General features: G+C 34.7%; 1 protein-coding gene across 2 annotated transcripts in view; it reads right to left on the reverse strand.

The window, feature by feature from the left end:
- Positions 1–19,045, reverse strand: part of CNTLN (centlein) — a 334,860-nt gene that overhangs the window by 95,248 nt on the left and 220,567 nt on the right. For both annotated transcript variants that reach the window (XM_022573778.2, XM_022573774.2), the window contains exons 14-16: positions 17,452–17,543; positions 10,504–11,045; positions 6,679–6,853 (exon numbers count right to left, since the gene is read on the reverse strand). In XM_022573778.2, coding sequence (XP_022429486.2) covers positions 6,679–6,853; positions 10,504–11,045; positions 17,452–17,543 — 809 coding nt within the window. The remainder of the gene's footprint in view (positions 1–6,678; positions 6,854–10,503; positions 11,046–17,451; positions 17,544–19,045) is intronic.

Raw genomic sequence — 19,045 nt, forward strand, 5'->3', positions numbered from 1 at the left:
ATGGACTTAATTGATATTTATAGGACATTCCATCCAAAAACAACAGAATACACATTTTTCTCAAGTGCTCACAGAACATTCTCCAGGATAGATCATATCTTGGGTCACAAATCAAGCCTTGGTAAATTTAAGAAAACTGAAATCGTATCAAGTATCTTTTCTAACCACAACGCTATGAGACTACATATCAATTACAGGAAAAGATCTATAGAAATTACAAACACGTGGAGGCTAAACAATACACTACTTAATAACGAAGTGATCACTAAAGAAATCAAAGAGGAAAACTAAAAATATCTAGAAACAAATGACAATGGAGACACGACGACCCAAAACCTATGGGATGCAGGAAAAGCAGTTTTAAGAGGGAAGTTTATAGCAATAAAATCCTACCTTATGAAGCAGGAAAAATCTCAAATAAACAACCTAAGCTTGCACATAAAGCAATTAGAGAAAGAAGAACAAAAAAACCCAAAGTTAGCAGAAGGAAAAAAATCATAAAGATCAGATCAGAAATAAATGAAAAAGAAATGAAGGAAACGATAGCAAAGATCAATAAAACTAAAAGCTGGTTCTTTGAGAACATAAGCAAAATTGATATACCATTAGCCAGACGCATCAAGAAAAAAAGGGAGAAGACTCAAATCAATAGAATTAGAAATGAAAAAGAAGTTACAGCTGACACTGCAGAAATACAAAGGATCATAAGAGATTACTACAAGCAACTATATGCCAATAAAATGGACAACCTCAAAACAATGGACAAATTCTTAGAAAAGCACAGCCTTCCGAGACTGAACCAGGAAGAAATAGAAAATATAAACAGACCAATCACAAGCAGTGAAATTGAAACTGTGATTAGAAATCTTCCAACAAACAAAAGCCCAGGACCAGATGGCTTCAGAGGCGAATTCTATCAAACATTTAGAGAAGAGCTAACACCTATCCTTCTCAAACTCTTCCAAAATATAGCAGAGGGAGGAACACTCCCACACTCATTCTACGAGGCCACCATCACCCTGAAACCAAACCAGACAAAGATGTCAGAAAAAAAGAAAACTATGGGCCAATATCAGTGATGAACATAGATGCAAAAATCCTCAACAAAATACTAGCAAACAAAATCCAACAGCACATTAAAAGGATCATACACCATGATCAAGTGGGGTTTCTTCCAGGAATGCAAAGATTCTTCAATATAAGCAAATCAATCAATGTTATAAACCATATTAACGAACTGAAGGAAAAAACCATTATGATCATCTCAATAGATGCAGAGAAAGCTTTTGACAAAATTCAACACCCATTTATGATAAAAACCCTGCAGAAAGCAGGCATAGAGGGACCTTAACTCAACATAATAAAGGCCATATATGACAAACCCAGAGCCAATACTGTCCTTAATGGTGAAAAACTGAAACCATTTCCACTAAGATCAGGAACAAGACAAGGTTGCCCACTCTCACCACTCTTATTCAACGTAGTTTTGGAACTTCTAACCAGAGCAATCAGAGAAGAAAAAGAAATAAAAGGAATCCAAAACGGAAAAGAAGAAGTAAAGTTGTCACTGTTTGCAGATGACATGATACTATACATAGAGCATCCTAAAGATGCCACCAGAAAACTGCTAGAGCTAATCAATGCATTTGGTAAAGTAGCAGGATCCAAAATTAATGCACAGAAATCTCTGGCATTCCTATACACTAATGATGAAAAATCTGAAAGTGAAATCAAGAAAACACTCCCATTTACCATTGCAACAAAAAGAATAAAATATCTAGGAATAAACCTACCTAAGGAGACAAAAGATCTGTATGCAGAAAATTATAAGACACTGATGAAAGAAATTAAAGTTGATACAAATAGATGGAGAGATATATCATGCCCTTGAATTGGAAGAATCAACATTGTGAAAATCACTCTACTACCCAAAGCAATCTACAGATTCAATGCAATCCCTATCAAACTACCACTGGCATTTTTCACAGAACTGGAACAAAAACTTTCACAATTTGTATGGAAACACAAAAGACCCCGAATAGCCAAAGCAATCCTGAGAACGAAAAACGGAGCTGGAGGAATCAGGCTCCCTGACTTCAGACTATACTGCAAAGCTACAGTAATCAAGACAGTATGGTCCTGGCACAAAAACAGAAATATAGATCAATGGAACAGGACAGAAAGCCCAGAGACAAACCCACACACATATGGTCACCTTATCTTTTATAAAGGAGGTAAGAATATACAATGGAGAAAAGACAGCCTCTTCAATAAGTGGTGCTGGGAAAACTGGACAGGTACAAGTAAAAGTATGAAATTAGAACACTCCCTAACACCATACACAAAAATAAGCTCAAAATGGATTAAAGACCTAAATGTAAGGCCAGAAACTATCAAACTCTTAGAGGAAAACATAGGCAGAACGCTCTATGACATAAATCACAGCAAGATCCTTTTTGACCCACCTTCTAGGGAAATGGAAATAAAAACAAAAATAAACAAATGGGACCTAATGAAACTTAAAAGCTTTTGCACAGCAAAGGAAACCATAAACAAGACCAAAAGACAACCCTCACAATGGGAGAAAATATTTGCAAATTAAGCAACTGACAAAGGATTAATCTCCAAAATTTACAACCAGCTCATGCAGCTAAGTAACAAAAAAGCAAACAAGCTATCCAAAAATGGGCAGAAGACCTAAATAGACACTTCTCCAAAGACAGTATACAGATTGCCAACAAACACATGAAAGAATGCTCAACATCATTAATCATTAGAGAAATGCAAATCAAAACTACAATGAGATATCATCTCACAATGGTCAGAATGGCCATCATCAAAAACTTTAGAAACAATACATGCTGGAGAGGGTGTGGAGAAAAGGGAACACTCTTGCACTGTTGATGGGAATGTAAATTGATACAGCCACTATGGAGAACAGTATGGAGGTTCCTTAAAAAACTACAAATAGAACTACCATATGACCCAGCAATCCCACTACTGGGCATATATCCTGAGAAAACCGTAATTCAAAAAGAGTCATGTACCAAAATGTTCATTGCAGCTCTATTTACAATACCCAGAACATGGAAGCAACCTAAGTATCCATCAGCAGATGGATGGATAAAGAAGATGTGGCACATATATACAATGGAATATTACTCAGCCGTAAAAAGAAACGAAATTGAGTTATTTGTAGTGACGTGGATGGACCTAGAGTCTGTCATACAGAGTGAAGTAAGTCAGAAAGAGAAAAACAAATACCGTATGCTAACACATATATATGGAATCTAAGGAAAAAAAAAAGTCATGAGGAACCTAGTGGAAGACGGGAATAAAGACACAGACCTACTAGAGAACGGACTTGAGGATATGGGGACGGGGAACGGTAAGCTGTGAGAAAGTGAGAGAGTGGCATGGACATATATACACTACCAAATGTAAAATAGATAGCTAGTGGGAAGCAGCCACATAGCACAGGGAGATCAGCTCTGTGGTTTGTGACGACCTAGAGGGGTGGTACAGGGAGGGTGGGAGGGAGGGAGACGCAAGAGGGAAGAGCTATGGGATCATATGTATATGTATAACTGTTTCACTTTGTTATAAAGCAGAAACTAAGACACCATAAAGCAATATAAAATAGCATAAAGCAATTATAAAGCATAAAGGAGTATAAAGCAATTATACTCCAAAATAGAGGTTAAAAAAAAAACATGATAATCTCATTAGAAGTAGAAAAAGCCTTTGACAAAATTCTACATCCAATTATGATAAAAACTCTACAGAAAGTAGGCATAGAGGGAACTTACCTCAACATAATAAAGGCCATATATGAAAAACCCACAGCAAACATCGTTCTCAATGGTGAAAAACTGAAACCATTTTCTCTACGATCAGGAACAAGACAAGGTTGCCCACTCTTTCCACTATTACTCAACATAGTTTTGGAACTTTCAGCCACAGCAACCAGAGAAGAAAAAGAAATAAAAGGAATCCAAATCAGAAAAGAAGAAGTAAAACTGTCACTGTTTGCTGATGAGATGACACTATACATAGAAAATCCTAAAGATGCCACCAGAAAACTACTAGAGCTAATCAATGAATTTGGGAAAGAAGCAGCATACAAAATTAATGCACAGAAATCTTTTGCATTCCTATACACTAATGATGAAAAATCTGAAAGCGAAATTAAGAACACACTCCCATTTACCACTGCAACAAAAAGAATAAAATATCTAGGAATAAGCCTACCTAAGGAGACAAAAGACTGGTATGCAGAAAACTTTAAGGCACTGATCAAAGAAATTAAAGACGATACAGATGGAGAGATATACCATGTTCTTGCATTGAAAGAATCAACATTGTGAAAATGACTATAAGACCCAAAGCAAACTACAGCTTCAATGCAATCCCCATCAAACTACTCACAGCATTTTTCACAGAAAAAGAACAAAAAAATTTACAATTTGTATGGAAACACAGAAGACCCCGAATAGCCAAAGCAATCTTGAGAAAGAAAAACAAAGCTGGATGAATCAGGCTCCCTGACTTCAGACTATACTACAAAGCTACAGTAATCAAGACAATACATTACTGGTATAAAAACAGAAATATAGATCAATGGAACAGGATAGAAAGCCTAGAGATAAACCCATGCACATATGGTCACCTTATGTTTAATAAAGGAGGCTAGAATATACAATGGAGAAAAGACAGCCTCTTCAATAAGTGGGAAAAATGGAGAGATACATGTAAAAGAATGAAATTAAAGCACACCCTAACACCATACACAAAAATAAACTGAAAATGGATTAAAGAACTAAATGTAAGTCCAGAAACTATCAAATTCTTAGAGGAAAACATAGGCAGAACACTCTATGACATAAATCACAGCAAGATTCTTTTTGACCACCTCCTAGAGAAATGGAAATGAAAACAAACAAATGGGACCTAATGAAGCTTAAAAGCTTTTGCACAGCAAAGGAAACCTTGAACAAGACGAAAAGACAACCCTCAGAATGGGAGAAAATATTTGCAAACGAAGCAACTAACAAAGGATTAATCTCCAAAATATACAAGCAGCTCAGGCAGCTCAATATTAAGAAAACAACCAACCCCATCCAAAAATGGGCAGAAGACCTAAATAGACTTTTCTCCAAAGAATATATACAGATTGCCAACAAACACATAAAAGGATGGTCAATATCACTAATCATTAGAGAAATGCAAATTCAAACTACAATGAGGTATCATCTCACACCGGTCAGAATGGCCATCATCAAAAAGTCTAGAAACAATAAATGCTGGAGAGGGTGTGGAGAAAAGGGAACGCTTCTGCACTGTTGCTGGGAATGTAAATTGATACAGCCAATATGGAGAACAGTATGGAGGTTCCTTAAAAAACTAAAAATAGAACTACCATACGACCCAGCAATCCCACTACTGGGCATATACCCTGAGAAAACCATAATTCAAAAAGAGACATGTACCCCAATGTTCAGTGCAGCACTATTTACAATAGCCAGGACATGGAAGCAACCTAAATGTCCATCGACAGATGAATGGATAAGGAAGATGTGGCATATATATATACAGTGGAATATTACTCAGCCAAAGAAAGAAATGGAGTTATTTGTAGTGAGGTGGATGGACCCAGCGTCTGTCATACAGAGTGAAGTCATAAGTCAGAAAGAGAAAATCAAATACCGTATGGTAACACATATATATGGAGTCTCAAAAAAAAAAAAAAAAGGTTCTGATGAACATAGGGGCAGGACAGGAATAAAGACGCAGACGTAGAGAATGGACTTGAGCACACAGGGAGGGGGAACTGTAAGATGGGATGAAGTGAGAGAGTTGCATTGACATATATACACTACCATATGTAAAACAGATAGCTAGTGGGAAGCAGTCGCATAGCACAGGGAGATCAGCTCGGTGCTTTGTGACCACATAGAGGTGTGGGATAGGGAGCGTGGGAGGGAGACGCAAGAGGGATAGCATATGGGAATATATATATACGTGTAGCTGATTAACTTCATTATACAGCAGAAACTAACACAACATTGTAAAGGAATTATACACCAATTAATATGTTAAAAAAAAGACATAAGCAGAATAAGCATCTCAATTGCAAACATGTAAATAAAACTTTAGAAAAAATAAAAATAAAGAAAATAAAGAATAAAATAAAATATACTGGGGAATAAAATACATTAGGTTGAAATTTTAAAAAAATCTGAACAGCAAAATAAAAAAAATACACTGGGGAATAAATACATTACGTAGAAATCAGAAATTTAAAAATTTAGTCAGACTAAATAATTTATTATCATGAAGGCTAATATAAAAACAGAAATTTCCTCTTTTCATATATTTTATATGCCTGGAAACAGCAATGAGCTTATTATCACATTCATTTTTTTTTGGCTGAAAGATAAATACCTTAAGATTTATATTCAGGAAAATTATATCTATTTCCATGTTCATCTATGCAAAAGATTATACTAAATTAGTACTTGGAAATTATTTAAAAGTGAGTATTTTCACCGTATATTCCAAAGAAAACAATTTTTTAAGGATTTAAATTAAATCACTGGCAACAAAAATTGATTTAAGTTATGAAGCATGAGATAACATTAAAAACATAGCTTATAATTAAGCAAAATTGTGATATACCTTTGGAGTCTTTCCATCTACATTTGGATATATTTGTACTATTTCTTTTCCTTGCATTTGGCTGTTTTCTGTTTGGCTTTCTTTCTGGTCTCCTCTATCCTCTGTAGGACTTATTTTCTGGGATGTTTCTACAATAACTGTTCCCAAATTTTTTAAGGTCTGTGCTTCAGAATCACTGATTTTGGAAAAAAGAGGGGATATAAAGCCCAAGAAGAAGAGTTGTTAAACGTATGTCTTTAAGTTCAAGACCAAATAATATTACAGCACAGGTTATATAGGTAGCTACAAGTTTAATTTGGGCATTTACTGGTTCTCATCGTTAAGAGAGAAAATTACTCTAAATATATTGAGAGACAATTAGTTTAAATATATTTTTAAAAATTATAAAATCTCATCAAGAAGTTAGATTATCTAATATCACATGCTTGCAGCATCACTTCTATAGTATTTCTCCAAGTGTTAACTCAGGAAGCACATGTTTTAATGCTTGCAGGGTTGGAACACTCACTACTTTCTGACCCAGGGCAGAAAGCTTTAATATTTCTAAAAGAAAGTTTTCTCCTAGTCTGGAACAAAATCTGAATCTCTGAACCTTTCATGAATTGATCTAGTTCCATCTCTTATGGGTATTCATCATTCAATATAATACTTGTTAAGCACTAACTATGTACCAGGCACTTTTCTGGGCACAAGGGTAAAGTGGTGAGTGAAAAAAAAAAATAGATGAAACTCCTTGCCCTCAGGTAGCTTTCAGCCCAGTGGGGCGGGGAGACAGGTGACAAAGAAGAGGACTAAGTTATATATATATATATATAAAACACATCGTATGTTAATAGTTTGTGTTAAAGAAAAAAAATAAAGGGAAGAAGATTAGAAGTGCTGGTGTTGATGCTGAGCAGAAATTTAAGTTCAATCCCTTTTCCACATGGATGATCTAACTATTTGGATATAGTTATATGATGCTTGCAACATCTCTAAGGAAAACATCCCTAGCTTGTTCAAGTACTCCTAACATGAATGCTTTTGAGATGCTTTCCCATCCTGGTCCCTCTTGAAAAGTACACCAGCTTATTTTGATGGAGCATTATGTCCAGAATTCAATTTCATACTTCAAGTGTACAATGAGAAGTACTTAGTAGTACTCCTGGTAGATGTGGACTAAATTTGTATAAGCTTTTCCAGCATGCATATTGTACTGAGACTCTTACAGGATTTAACAAAATATACTTTTACATTCACTATTACAAAGTGCCATATTTTCCCATTGCATAGTTGAACAATTAACATTTTATAGCCAAGTAAAGGACCCTGTAGTCTTTTGGATAACTATATCTTCCCAGTCTATTGAGATCTTTGGGGATTTTGATTCTATCTTGTAAAGTATTTTCCAGCCCTTTCAGTGTCACGTTATCCACAGATTTGATAAACATGTTTTGCTGAAATTCTGTCCTTCTTCTTCTAGGTATTAACAACTCCTCCTGATTATTACCTATCAGTGAATGGGCATTGATAAAGATACTTCATATATCGGGACCCACAAAATGCAGAGTGCCCCAGCGGCCCGGCCTGTGTCAGAAACTGGAACCTAAGTCAGCTGCACTAACGGGAAATTCATCACTGTCAAGGAAAGCTAACATATCACAATCCTCCAATTCAGCTTTAGCTAGTTTGCGAACTTTAGCTAGCTACCTTATCCTAGAAAATAGGACCCGCTAGCTTTACAAGAAAATCCCTGACCTCCTAGGCAGTCATGCCCTGTTTCTGCTTTACCTCTTATAATGCTCTATAAAACTTCCTCCTGCCCCAGATCCCTTGAAAGAGTGCTCCACAGCTTGTTAGGCACTGGACTCCCCTTATCCATGCATGTTTTCCCATGAATAGAGGTCTTCATGCTCGTTACTAAATCATATTATTTTTGTTCTTTGACATCATGCTCTTGTAATACTATTCAACTATGGGAAATAAATATTCATAAGGTAATAATTATATAATATTCTATATACAAATAAATAAAGGGCCAAGTTCTATTTTCCTCAGTATCCAAGTAAATTTCTTATATTTCAGACTATGAAAAGTTAAAAGAAATAGAATGTCCTGAAGTCCTGAGGCTCCATTGTGGGATTTCTAATTGCTTGAGAATTCTTTGCAGCTGAGTGATTCCTGAGACCATTCTGTCAGGCAGGAAATGTAACAATTAATCCTCACAGTATAAAACTGAGTTTCACTGCTAATAACTTAAATGACAATCCTATGTTTTAAGAGATATTGTGTGATACATCCCCCAAAATACGTGACCTTCTGCACATGCACCAAGAAGATGAAATTAAACTGAGTGTACTCCTTAACTTTCACATATTTATTCAGACATACATACACCAGTAAATATGTACCACTATATTATGAAGAGTGTGGTAGTACCAACTGGCTGAGATATAATTAGTAGATGAAACCAGAATTTCCTGGAAGACAAAGATAAACACTTAGTGGGTTTTAAGCTAAGTGGGATTTTATCTCTAACTGCTTTTGAGAACAGGGAAGAAAACCTTAGAAGAGGTAACAAGGAAACAGGAACGCAGATTTGGTCTTTCTTCCTTACTTTCGTAAATTTGTTTTTGAGTTTTTCACCTGTCTAAAGACCAGAGGCATGACCACTGATCGTTTAAAACAGTGGTTCGCAAACTTGTCTGCATATTGGAATCAGCTGGAGAGCCTCAAAACATACTGAAGCTTGTATCTCACTCCAGAAGTTATGATTTAATTGTTCTGGGATGTGGCCTGAGCTTTGGAATTTTTATGAGATCCCCAGGTGATTCTAATATGCAAACAAGTTTGAGAATTGCATTTTAAAATGTTTCAGATCTATGTCTAAGACAACTATCCAGAAACATCCCAAATCTAAAACAGATCATGACTGCAGATTTAAAAAAAAAAAAAAAAAACTTGGGAAAATAAAAGGAAATATGCGCCATCATAAACCAAGACAGAATTATGGAAAATTGTTCCATGTGTCTGTTAACAATTCTGGCCACATTAAACTTCCGTATTATCTAGGTATAAAAAGAGGTGTTCTATTATCCACTTGCCTTTGTGGTTTTACTGATGTGCTTCAATGTATGAATGTATAGCCAGGGGTAAGGGTAAGAAATATTATAGATTTTTAGTATTCCCCTGTTGTTATTCACTAGGGGTTAGATAACTTAAAACTAGGAATCTGTAGAGCTTTAACTTTAAAGAACTAATTTTTAACCTCCTTCAATTAAAGTTAGCACAATGACTTTGCATAATACATACATGAAATAATTAGTGAAGATGGTTCTTAATTTAAAGGATGTTAAACAGCTTGTAGACATCTGGTAACAAGCTGAAATGGGTCATTCAAAATTTATCTAACTAAATTAAGGGGAAAAAATGTTTCTCCTCCCAGGTTGCCATGTCACAAGATAACTAAACCGACTTAGTAGGCTTGCCTGGGAATCCTTAGCTGTCAGTGGTGAATATGCAAAGGGCCAGCAAATTAAATCAACCTGCCAAACTGTCAATTTCAAGCCTCATGACTGCATGAAAATAGCATCACTGGAAGAAATCAAGCATTGCCTTCTTTTGGGTTTCCTGGCACCTATTCAAACACTCATGCAGTTGTGGCTAATTTTGCATGCAAATTTCAGTCAATAAGCTCAGAACAAGACCTCCCAAGATATTTCAAAGGATCTGACAGTATTTTTTCTGAATACCAAATCGACAGTAGTTGAAATTCAATCTCCACTTGCTGGTGCTTTACATATGCACAGTGTCTCCACCACTGAGCTAAGTTAATGAGAGCCTTACCTGCTTTCGCACACATCCTCCCAGTCGTCCTTGCTGAGGTTCTCAAACACATTGCTCATGACCTTGATGGAGTGATTGAGAACAGTGTGGTAACGACCCACGGCGCGCTTTTTCTTGGCCGCTTTAAATTTAACCTTGGTAGTGGTTGCCTTAAAATCAGATTGTCTAGATCCAGATCTCACTTCCGTGGTGGCCATCTCAGATTTAGCTTTGTCTGCTGAACGCTGTAATTTCTCCACTGAATTCATCAGCTCTTCATTTTCATTTCTCAACTCATTAGCTTCTGCCACTTGTCTCCTTAGGGAAGTGACTTCTATCTCCAGCTCACTGAGTTTTACTTGAAGTTCAGCTTTGTCTTTTTCTACATCTTTACTTCCCTTTTGCAGTTGTTCCAGCTCTTTTTCTCTGGTCTTTGCGTCTTCTTGCTGCTGTTTTACAAGGGATTTCAGGAAATCATTTTCTTTTATTAATTTTTTATTCCCTTCTTTTAATTTTCTTGACCTTTTCTCAAAAGATTTTAGCCGATTTTCCAATTCAATGACCTAAACAGAAAAGTTTAATTTATTCTTTTAAAAGTCCAAAACCAGAATGTACTGTATTTTTATTGTCATTTCTAACTTATGAAAATAAAATTTCATTTAGCACAAGGACAAAATAAATCTAAAGTACTTAATTTCTAAATAATTCTAAGGTGGTGTACATAAATACATTCTAAAATGCAATAATACATCTGTTGAATAAAGGACAGATGGTAAAAGAAGTTAAAATTCTACACAATGTGACACAGAACTAAGTATGCTAATAAGCTCTGCAGAGTTCTCTGAGACTGTAAGTGCTTTGGCTTTATAGTCTACTGTTGGGAAGGAAAAAAAATTCCTTCTACCCTTCTAGGTTCTTTGGCTGGTCTCAGAATGAAATTGATATAAGACAGATTAACAAGAGAAGAACAAAAATTTAATATCACGTATACCTCCTGTATACTTGGGAGATACCCAGGAAAACTGAGTAACTCCCCGAAATGGCCTAAGCCATCACCTTAAATACCATTTTCATCTAAAGACTACGTAAGATTTTGGTGGGTGGGAGTCAGTTATAGGAGGTTCCCAGGAAAAGCACAGTAAACAAGGGTCTGGCTGTTAAGCAGATTTAGGTCCTTGCCTTCTCCACTGGTTACACTTTTAGAGATTTGGTCATCTTCATCTTCCTGGTACAGCAAGGTATACCCTCTTACAAATGGAGATTTCCCTTATAAATGTAAATGATTCTTACAAAGGGATAACTTCTACTCAGTTTTCAGAGCTTTTCCTATGTCTGTAGTTTCTTAAAAATAATCAGCCTAAAATAATCAATATGCAAAAGAGACATATTTTGGGGTGATATATTTTGCTCCCCCTCATTTTACTACTCGTGAAAAAGAATACTTTCAGAGAAAAACAATTTATACAAAAAGTCTGAAAACAGTACATAGGGAAACTTTATTATTAAAATAAAATTAGCCTTCAATATTTAACTATCATATGAAAAACAGATGACCTAAATACAAAATGATCTATTGAGGCTGCTTTTTCCTAAATTATAAAAATATAATTTTAATAGTTGTGAGGTCCTTAGTTTATACAATACAGGAACTTTTTACCAAAAAAGGAAATCTAACAATGTTAAAATAATTATTTCAAGGTTTCATATGAATTAATTTTTTTACATTTATTTCATTAAACAGTGTTCATGTTGTAGGACACAAAAATAATATATAATTCTTGAACTCAATTAATTTCAAAAACTATTCAGAAACAAAGACAATTGCACAAATAAAGCTAATAAAGGATAGAATCTAAGTGCCATAAGTCTGGACATAAAGGAAAGAGCAACTGATTCTAAGCCATGAGTACAAAAATTTCAAGGAGGAGTTGATTTCAACTTAAATCTTGAAAAATATTCAACACTGTAAAGCACTGTTGCGGAGGAAGACATTTCTCTCTACCCTTCTGTGTTCTTATGGCTGGTCTAAGAATTAAATTGACATGAGACAGATTAACAGGAGAAAATCAAAGGTTTTATAACATGTGTACATGGGAGAGACCCAGGAAAACACAGTAACTCAATGAAATGGCCAAAACCCTCCTCGCCTTAAATACCATTTTCAGCTAAAGAGAAAAGAGGATGTTGGTGCTAGTGGTTTAGGAGGAAGGCAATTAACAAGGAGATGGAAAAGCAAATTCGTGGTAAACAAATGTTTGCTGAACCATGCAGAGACAACAGGACACAGAGAGAAATTTTAACAGACAATTTGCTAGATTCTTCCCTGACAACACACACCTAGTTTATACTACAGTTATCTATGGTGATAGTTCCCTTCCTGGAATAGGTCCTCTATCTTCATTCTCTTAGGCAGTCAGGTGGAAGGTCAAAGTTTCTTCCTGAGTCTTTTGGGCCCTGATTGTTTTTGACTCAAAATAATCCATATGCCAAAGAGACTTTTGGAGTGGCAAATTTTGTTCCTTTATAGTACATTTTACCATTTATAAAAATTTTTAATAAACACAATCTCTTCTGATAATCTCAAAAACAGGTGAGGTAAGTAGAACTGATAATTATCTTCCCAGAAGAGGAAATGGAAGCTCTGAAAACTTAACACACAGACGTAAACATTTCCTGGTTAAACTGGGATTCAAGTTCAGGATTTTGTGCCTATCCCACTATTCCACAAGCCATATGGGGAAGAAGACTTTCCCAGATATATGTGGAAAATGAACAAAGAACTAGGGTCAAGAAAGAAAGAGTCAAGCAAGAAACTTTTATAGGTCTTAACAGGGCTTACTCTTGACCTGGAGTAGATGTATATGAGTTTGCACCAGACTACTTGTAGACCTCTGTATATTTCTGGGAAACAAATTCTATTGATCCCTCTCAATGCAAATACTTTATTGGAGAGCTGGGTAATGTGACAAAAAAATACAACAATTGAAAAACTATATGGACTCATACTTACCTTAAAACAAATTCTTCAAAGGAGAAAACATTATTGATACATTGACAACCAATGATTTAAAATAATATTCGAGAAATACACAAAAAACTTATGCATACTCTTAACACTTTCCAGTTTACTGGACTTGACTCATGATGGTGAAGATCTAAGTTGTTTCCTAATGTGAGTTTCAGTCCTCTCTGATCCTTCTGCACCCTTAGTCTTCTTGTGAGTTCAACCCCCTTCATTTAATTCAACAGTCATTTACCGATTGGTTATGCTGCCCTGGGACATGGATATTTCCCAACACAATATGAAGAATCTCAGCTAATTTTAATCAGTTTTTTCCATAGTATGATATACTCCCTACTGTTGGACTTATGTCTTTGTAGGGCTTACTCTTGACCTGAAATAGAGGTATATGAGTTTCTACCAGAATATTGTAGACCTCTGTATATTTCTGTGAAACAAATTCTGTTGTTCTTTCTCAATGCAAATACTTTATTGGAGAGCTGGATAATGTGACAGAAAATACAGTGTTCAGGAATACATGAACATTTTTACTTTTTCCAAATCACTCTATCACGAAATTATAGTCTCCATTTACTAAAAAATACTACAAGCAGAAAAAGAATACCACCTTTTTCTCTTTGGTTTCTCTCAGCGGTTTTTAATCACTGCCCCAAACAGCATAGTTTTCATAAATATACTTTAAAATATTTTAGCATGTTAGATTCCAGGGTGGAGTGAATAGAAGAGACTGTATTTTTAAAAATTATTTTATGAAAATAAACAATTATACCTTTAAAAAATGATTTTGACAGTGGTGATATAAAAATATTAGTAAGAAGCAGTGCAATCTAGGGGAAATTGAATTTTGAGCCTGGTCTGGATCTCACTTCTAGCTCTGATTGCTTTACCTGGTAAAATATTTAACCTATTTTACCTTTAGTTTCCTCATCTGTGAAATGGGAATAGTAACAGCTATTTTGCAGGTTACAAGCATTAAATATGATCATATACCACAATTCTCAGTAGATGGTAAGTTCTAGACGGTTCATTATCATCATCATCATCATCATCATTATCATTATTGCCTCTGTTACTGTTAATCATAACAGCTAGTTAATAATATTACTTGAGCTAAAATATAATTACTTGCACTAAATATTGCTGAATTATCTATTAAATCAACTTTACACTTTTTTTTTTTTTTTTTTGCGGTACACGGGCCTCTCACTGTTGTGGCCTCTCCCGTTGCGGAGCACAGGCTCCGGACGCGCAGGCTCAGCGGCCATGGCTCACAGGCCCAGCCGCTCTGCGGCACGTGGGATCCTCCCGGACCGGGGCACGAACCGGCGTCCCCTGCATCGGCAGGCGGACTCCCAACCACTGCACCACGAGGGAAGCCCCTCAACTTTATACTTTTGATTAAAATATAACATAATGAAGAAATGTAACAAACATCTTAAATTTGAGATTTCAGTTTTGGAAATTGGCATTATTTTTTTTATTTTAAGATTGGGTACAACTCATGAAAATTTTAGATACCAGTGGAAGAGTACCTTTTTAAGGTCTGTTATGTTTAAAATATTTAAAGTCTGTTAACTGCCTAATGTGAATCTATGTTTAAACATAAGAACTGGTCAAAATTATTTGCATTTAAGTTTAAAATGGAGGACAAGAGAGATACTACTTCTAAAGAATTTGATAAGGGAAAGTCCATAGCACATATTAAAGTGTTATTCAAGGTATACTCTCAAAAAATTGTCAAACTGATTTCACCTTTCCAAAAACAGAAAGGAAAATTTCAATATATATTTGAAAATGAAAGTCTGAGGAAGTGTTAAAGGCATTTGGTTTGTGTGGTATTAGATCATCTCAAGTCCAGTACTGAGCATTTAATTTACCAAAAAGATGGCTCCTTTCAAAACTGAAATAAAACACCTGACTTTTTAAAGTTTGTGTATTACTTTGTTAGAGCTGCCATAACAAAGTACACAGACTGGGTGGCTTCAACCCTAATAACCTCATTTTAACTTAATTAAAATTTTAAAGACCTCCATCTTCAAATATAGTCACATTCTGAGATACAGGGGATTAGGACTTTGACGTAAGAATTTGGGTGGGGGACACAACTTATCCCTTAACAGAGTGAAATGTTAAGGCATTATTTTAAAAAGGATCTACTTACATGTTTCATTTCTACTATGTATTATACAAATATTGTTTTCATGTTTTTACTGTCTTTTAAACCCATTTTGAATGAATTTCATATATATCCTTCTAAAATAAGGGAACTCAACTAAAGGGGTTAAATCATGACTCATACAATTGCATTAGGTTAATATTTAAAAAAACAGTGACAAATTAGTACACTAATTTGACACATGGTCCAATGAAAACAATTTCTGTTGGCTTTTAAGACTTAAAATGGCTTTCTGGATCTACTATGGTAGTAGTCAATGAAGGGGAGCAGAATTTTGCCACCCCAAAATGTCTCTTTGACATATGTCTTATCTTGAGCTGGTTGTTTTTAAGAAACGGCAGACACAAGGAGAGGCTCTGAAAACTGAGTAGTAACTGACTGCCCAGCCCCGACATCTTTTCTTGTCTTTAGCTGAGGAAGGTGTATAAGGTGACGGCTTGCACCATTTCAGGGTGTTACTTCAGTTTTCCTGGGCATCTCCTATGTATACAGGAAGTATGCCTGTTGTTAAACTTCTGTTTGTTTTTTCCTGTTAATCTGTCTTTTTATTACCGGGGATATCTCATCTGAGAACCTAAAAGAATAGAGGAAAAATTCCTTTCCTCCTCCACATCATTTATGGCAGTTGGAATGAAATAATAAACTTCTCTAGGTTTCTACCCTAACGTAGTAAGTAGTAGTGTAGTACAATATACCCACAGAAATAAAAATTATACAAAACCTGGCAAAAAAGAATATTGTTCTGAAACAAAAAAGATAAATTGTTATAAACTGTATCACGTTCTAGCTGGCAGTACATACATTATTTCAATTACTTATTTTATCTTAAGATAAATGAACATGAGCATTTCTTGTTCTTTATGTTATAATATGAAACTGATATGTTCATTCAGTAATAATGAGATGACGTCCTGTGTTACCTGAGCATATGGCAAGTGTTAGGAGTATAAGGAATCATATCATCTGCTGTATATCACTAGATTTCCTACGAATCAATTCACAGACAGATAAAATGTAGGTAGCTACATTAATATTTTTGTCTATATATCTGTAAACTTCCAGCTTTTTCTAAGAATATTTCCTTTATAACAATAACAAAAAGTATTAAAATAAAACCAAGCCCACTTAACTGAAATTGATGACAATGTTATTTATATACAAAAATGTAAATTAAGTACAAAGTTGTAAAGATAAATGTTAAGATTTTTAAACAACATTTTACTATTAAAGACAGCCATGTTGTAAAGTGAGTATAGGGTTTATACAGAGTGGTTCTATTAAAACAGGGAGAGCTATACCAAATCATATGGGCATAAATTTTTATCTAAAATGAGATGAGACATGTATAATTTTCAAGTTTAAAATTAAAATTATAAATATATTACCATTTTACTGCATAAAGCTAAAACTATGCTTTTTTTTTAGTTCAAATATTGTACATCTGTATGCGTTTTGAAATGTAACAGAGAAAGTAAAATACTTAAGTTATACCTAATAAACACATAGAGGGTAAATTTTTATACTTTCTATTGTTATCATTCTTTTTATCTTTGAAAATATTTTAAACCTATGTCAACACAAGCATGAGTGTTTCCACATTTACTTCACTAACACTGATTTTTTAACCCCATTTTTGTAAGCCAATGATTTTGAATTTAAATTAAGGATTCACACAAGGTTTAAGTTCATGAGGCCTCGTTTTAAAATATAATCCTTTATGTTAAAATTCAGATTTAACTTGCTCAGTTCAATATCGTAAAGATTAGACTACCTTCTGCAATGTCTGCTCCGACATTTCTTTCCAGTTCTTCTCTGGAGTACTCTTCTTGACCCCATCATCTTCACCGTATCTAAAGAGTTCTTCTGGCAGAGAATAAATAATATATTATGGTACCTCATATGCTCCTGAAACACTGTTCTGTCATTTTAAGAAAAAGGGGTGTATGGTTTCTCAACTATGAATAACGTAGTCTATTTTATTGTCAAGTATTTGGCCAGTAACTGAATGGTGACCTTTTTCAAGATTTTCAGTCTCACAATTATGTATCTTTATAGTGTCCCTTTCTTTTTTTGCAGTGTAAGATTTTCAAAGGTATAACAGATCTGCAGGTTAACAATGCTGTATTTTTATTCCCATTTTCATTCTTTTGTAGACCATTCCCCTTTGCCTTAAAAGCAGAATTCACTGCCTTTTTATCTACACAGTCACTACTAGTTTTGTTCTCTGGATCTTGTTCCCTGCCAGGAGGATCAGAGTGATTGCTGAACAAAGCAAACAGTAACAGAATTAGGGTAGACTGAAACTGTAACACCCCCTACCACCACCTTTCTTTAAAGTAAAAGATCATGCACTGGGCAGAGTAAAGCATAAAAATCACATTTCCAGAAAAAGTGACTTTATAACAAATAGAAACCCAGGTAATGGGTAAAGTTGTTCCTACAAATCATTCCTACACTACCCAGGCATTTGACTAATAAAACCCCTTCGAACAAGCAAAACTGTATAAGCAACATAACAACATTAAAGGAAAAAAAATCATAAAACTTCAGTTAATATTATTAGAATTGAAATACATTAAAACCTATAAATATTTTTTTCTTAGAAGATAAATTATGGTGACAAATTTAACATTTTCTTACTGAATTATTTTTGAAATACACATTTCTCAAAGAATCAAAAAGGGGGCAAAAACAATGCATAAAGCTAAAAGGATACCTATCTGTGTTCGTCTGAGATGATTTTGCTTTAAAGTATGCTTGGCTGCTGTAGGTCAGTATGAAACTTTGATTTATCAACAAAGAAAAAAGAAAACAATATTACTCTCTGTAGAGTAGAAATCCTCTTGGTATAAACAGTGACTAACAAGTTTGTTAGAGTGAATTAGGCATTTCTTTTGTCTTTGAAACATGACATATCCAATTAAAACTTCTGTACTCCTGAAATAAATAGAACACTATCCTAAGGATAATAAAAGCTAGAATAGGTAGAATTTGCCACCCGGGGAATATGTACCTTTATCTTGATGATAATCTGTTGGTTCCCGAGTTTCTTTTTCTAGTCCCTTAACTCCATGGTGCTGAATTCATTTACAAAACTCTTTCAGCAATATAGAAATAATATGCAAATACAATTCATCTGTTCTAGTCATTTAAATATCTGCTATAGTTCTAAGTAAAATATTTACACTTAAAAATAAGAAAATAGTTCTATATTCAAAGACTGTACAGTGCTAAAAGTAGCTAAATAATTCCAACAATATAAATGTTGAAGACTGATTTAAAAATGAATTTGATTGCTGCTTTTGTGCTCCTAGGTGTGTGCAAGATTCCCTGGTGGACTGGAAGACCATGTTCACTTGTGGTTT

This window comes from Delphinapterus leucas, chromosome 6 (genome assembly GCF_059928025.1).
Source record: "Delphinapterus leucas isolate spDelLeu-1000000601 "Yukka" chromosome 6, BTC_Dleu_Yukka2, whole genome shotgun sequence".
In the NCBI taxonomy this organism is placed as follows: domain Eukaryota; kingdom Metazoa; phylum Chordata; class Mammalia; order Artiodactyla; family Monodontidae; genus Delphinapterus; species Delphinapterus leucas.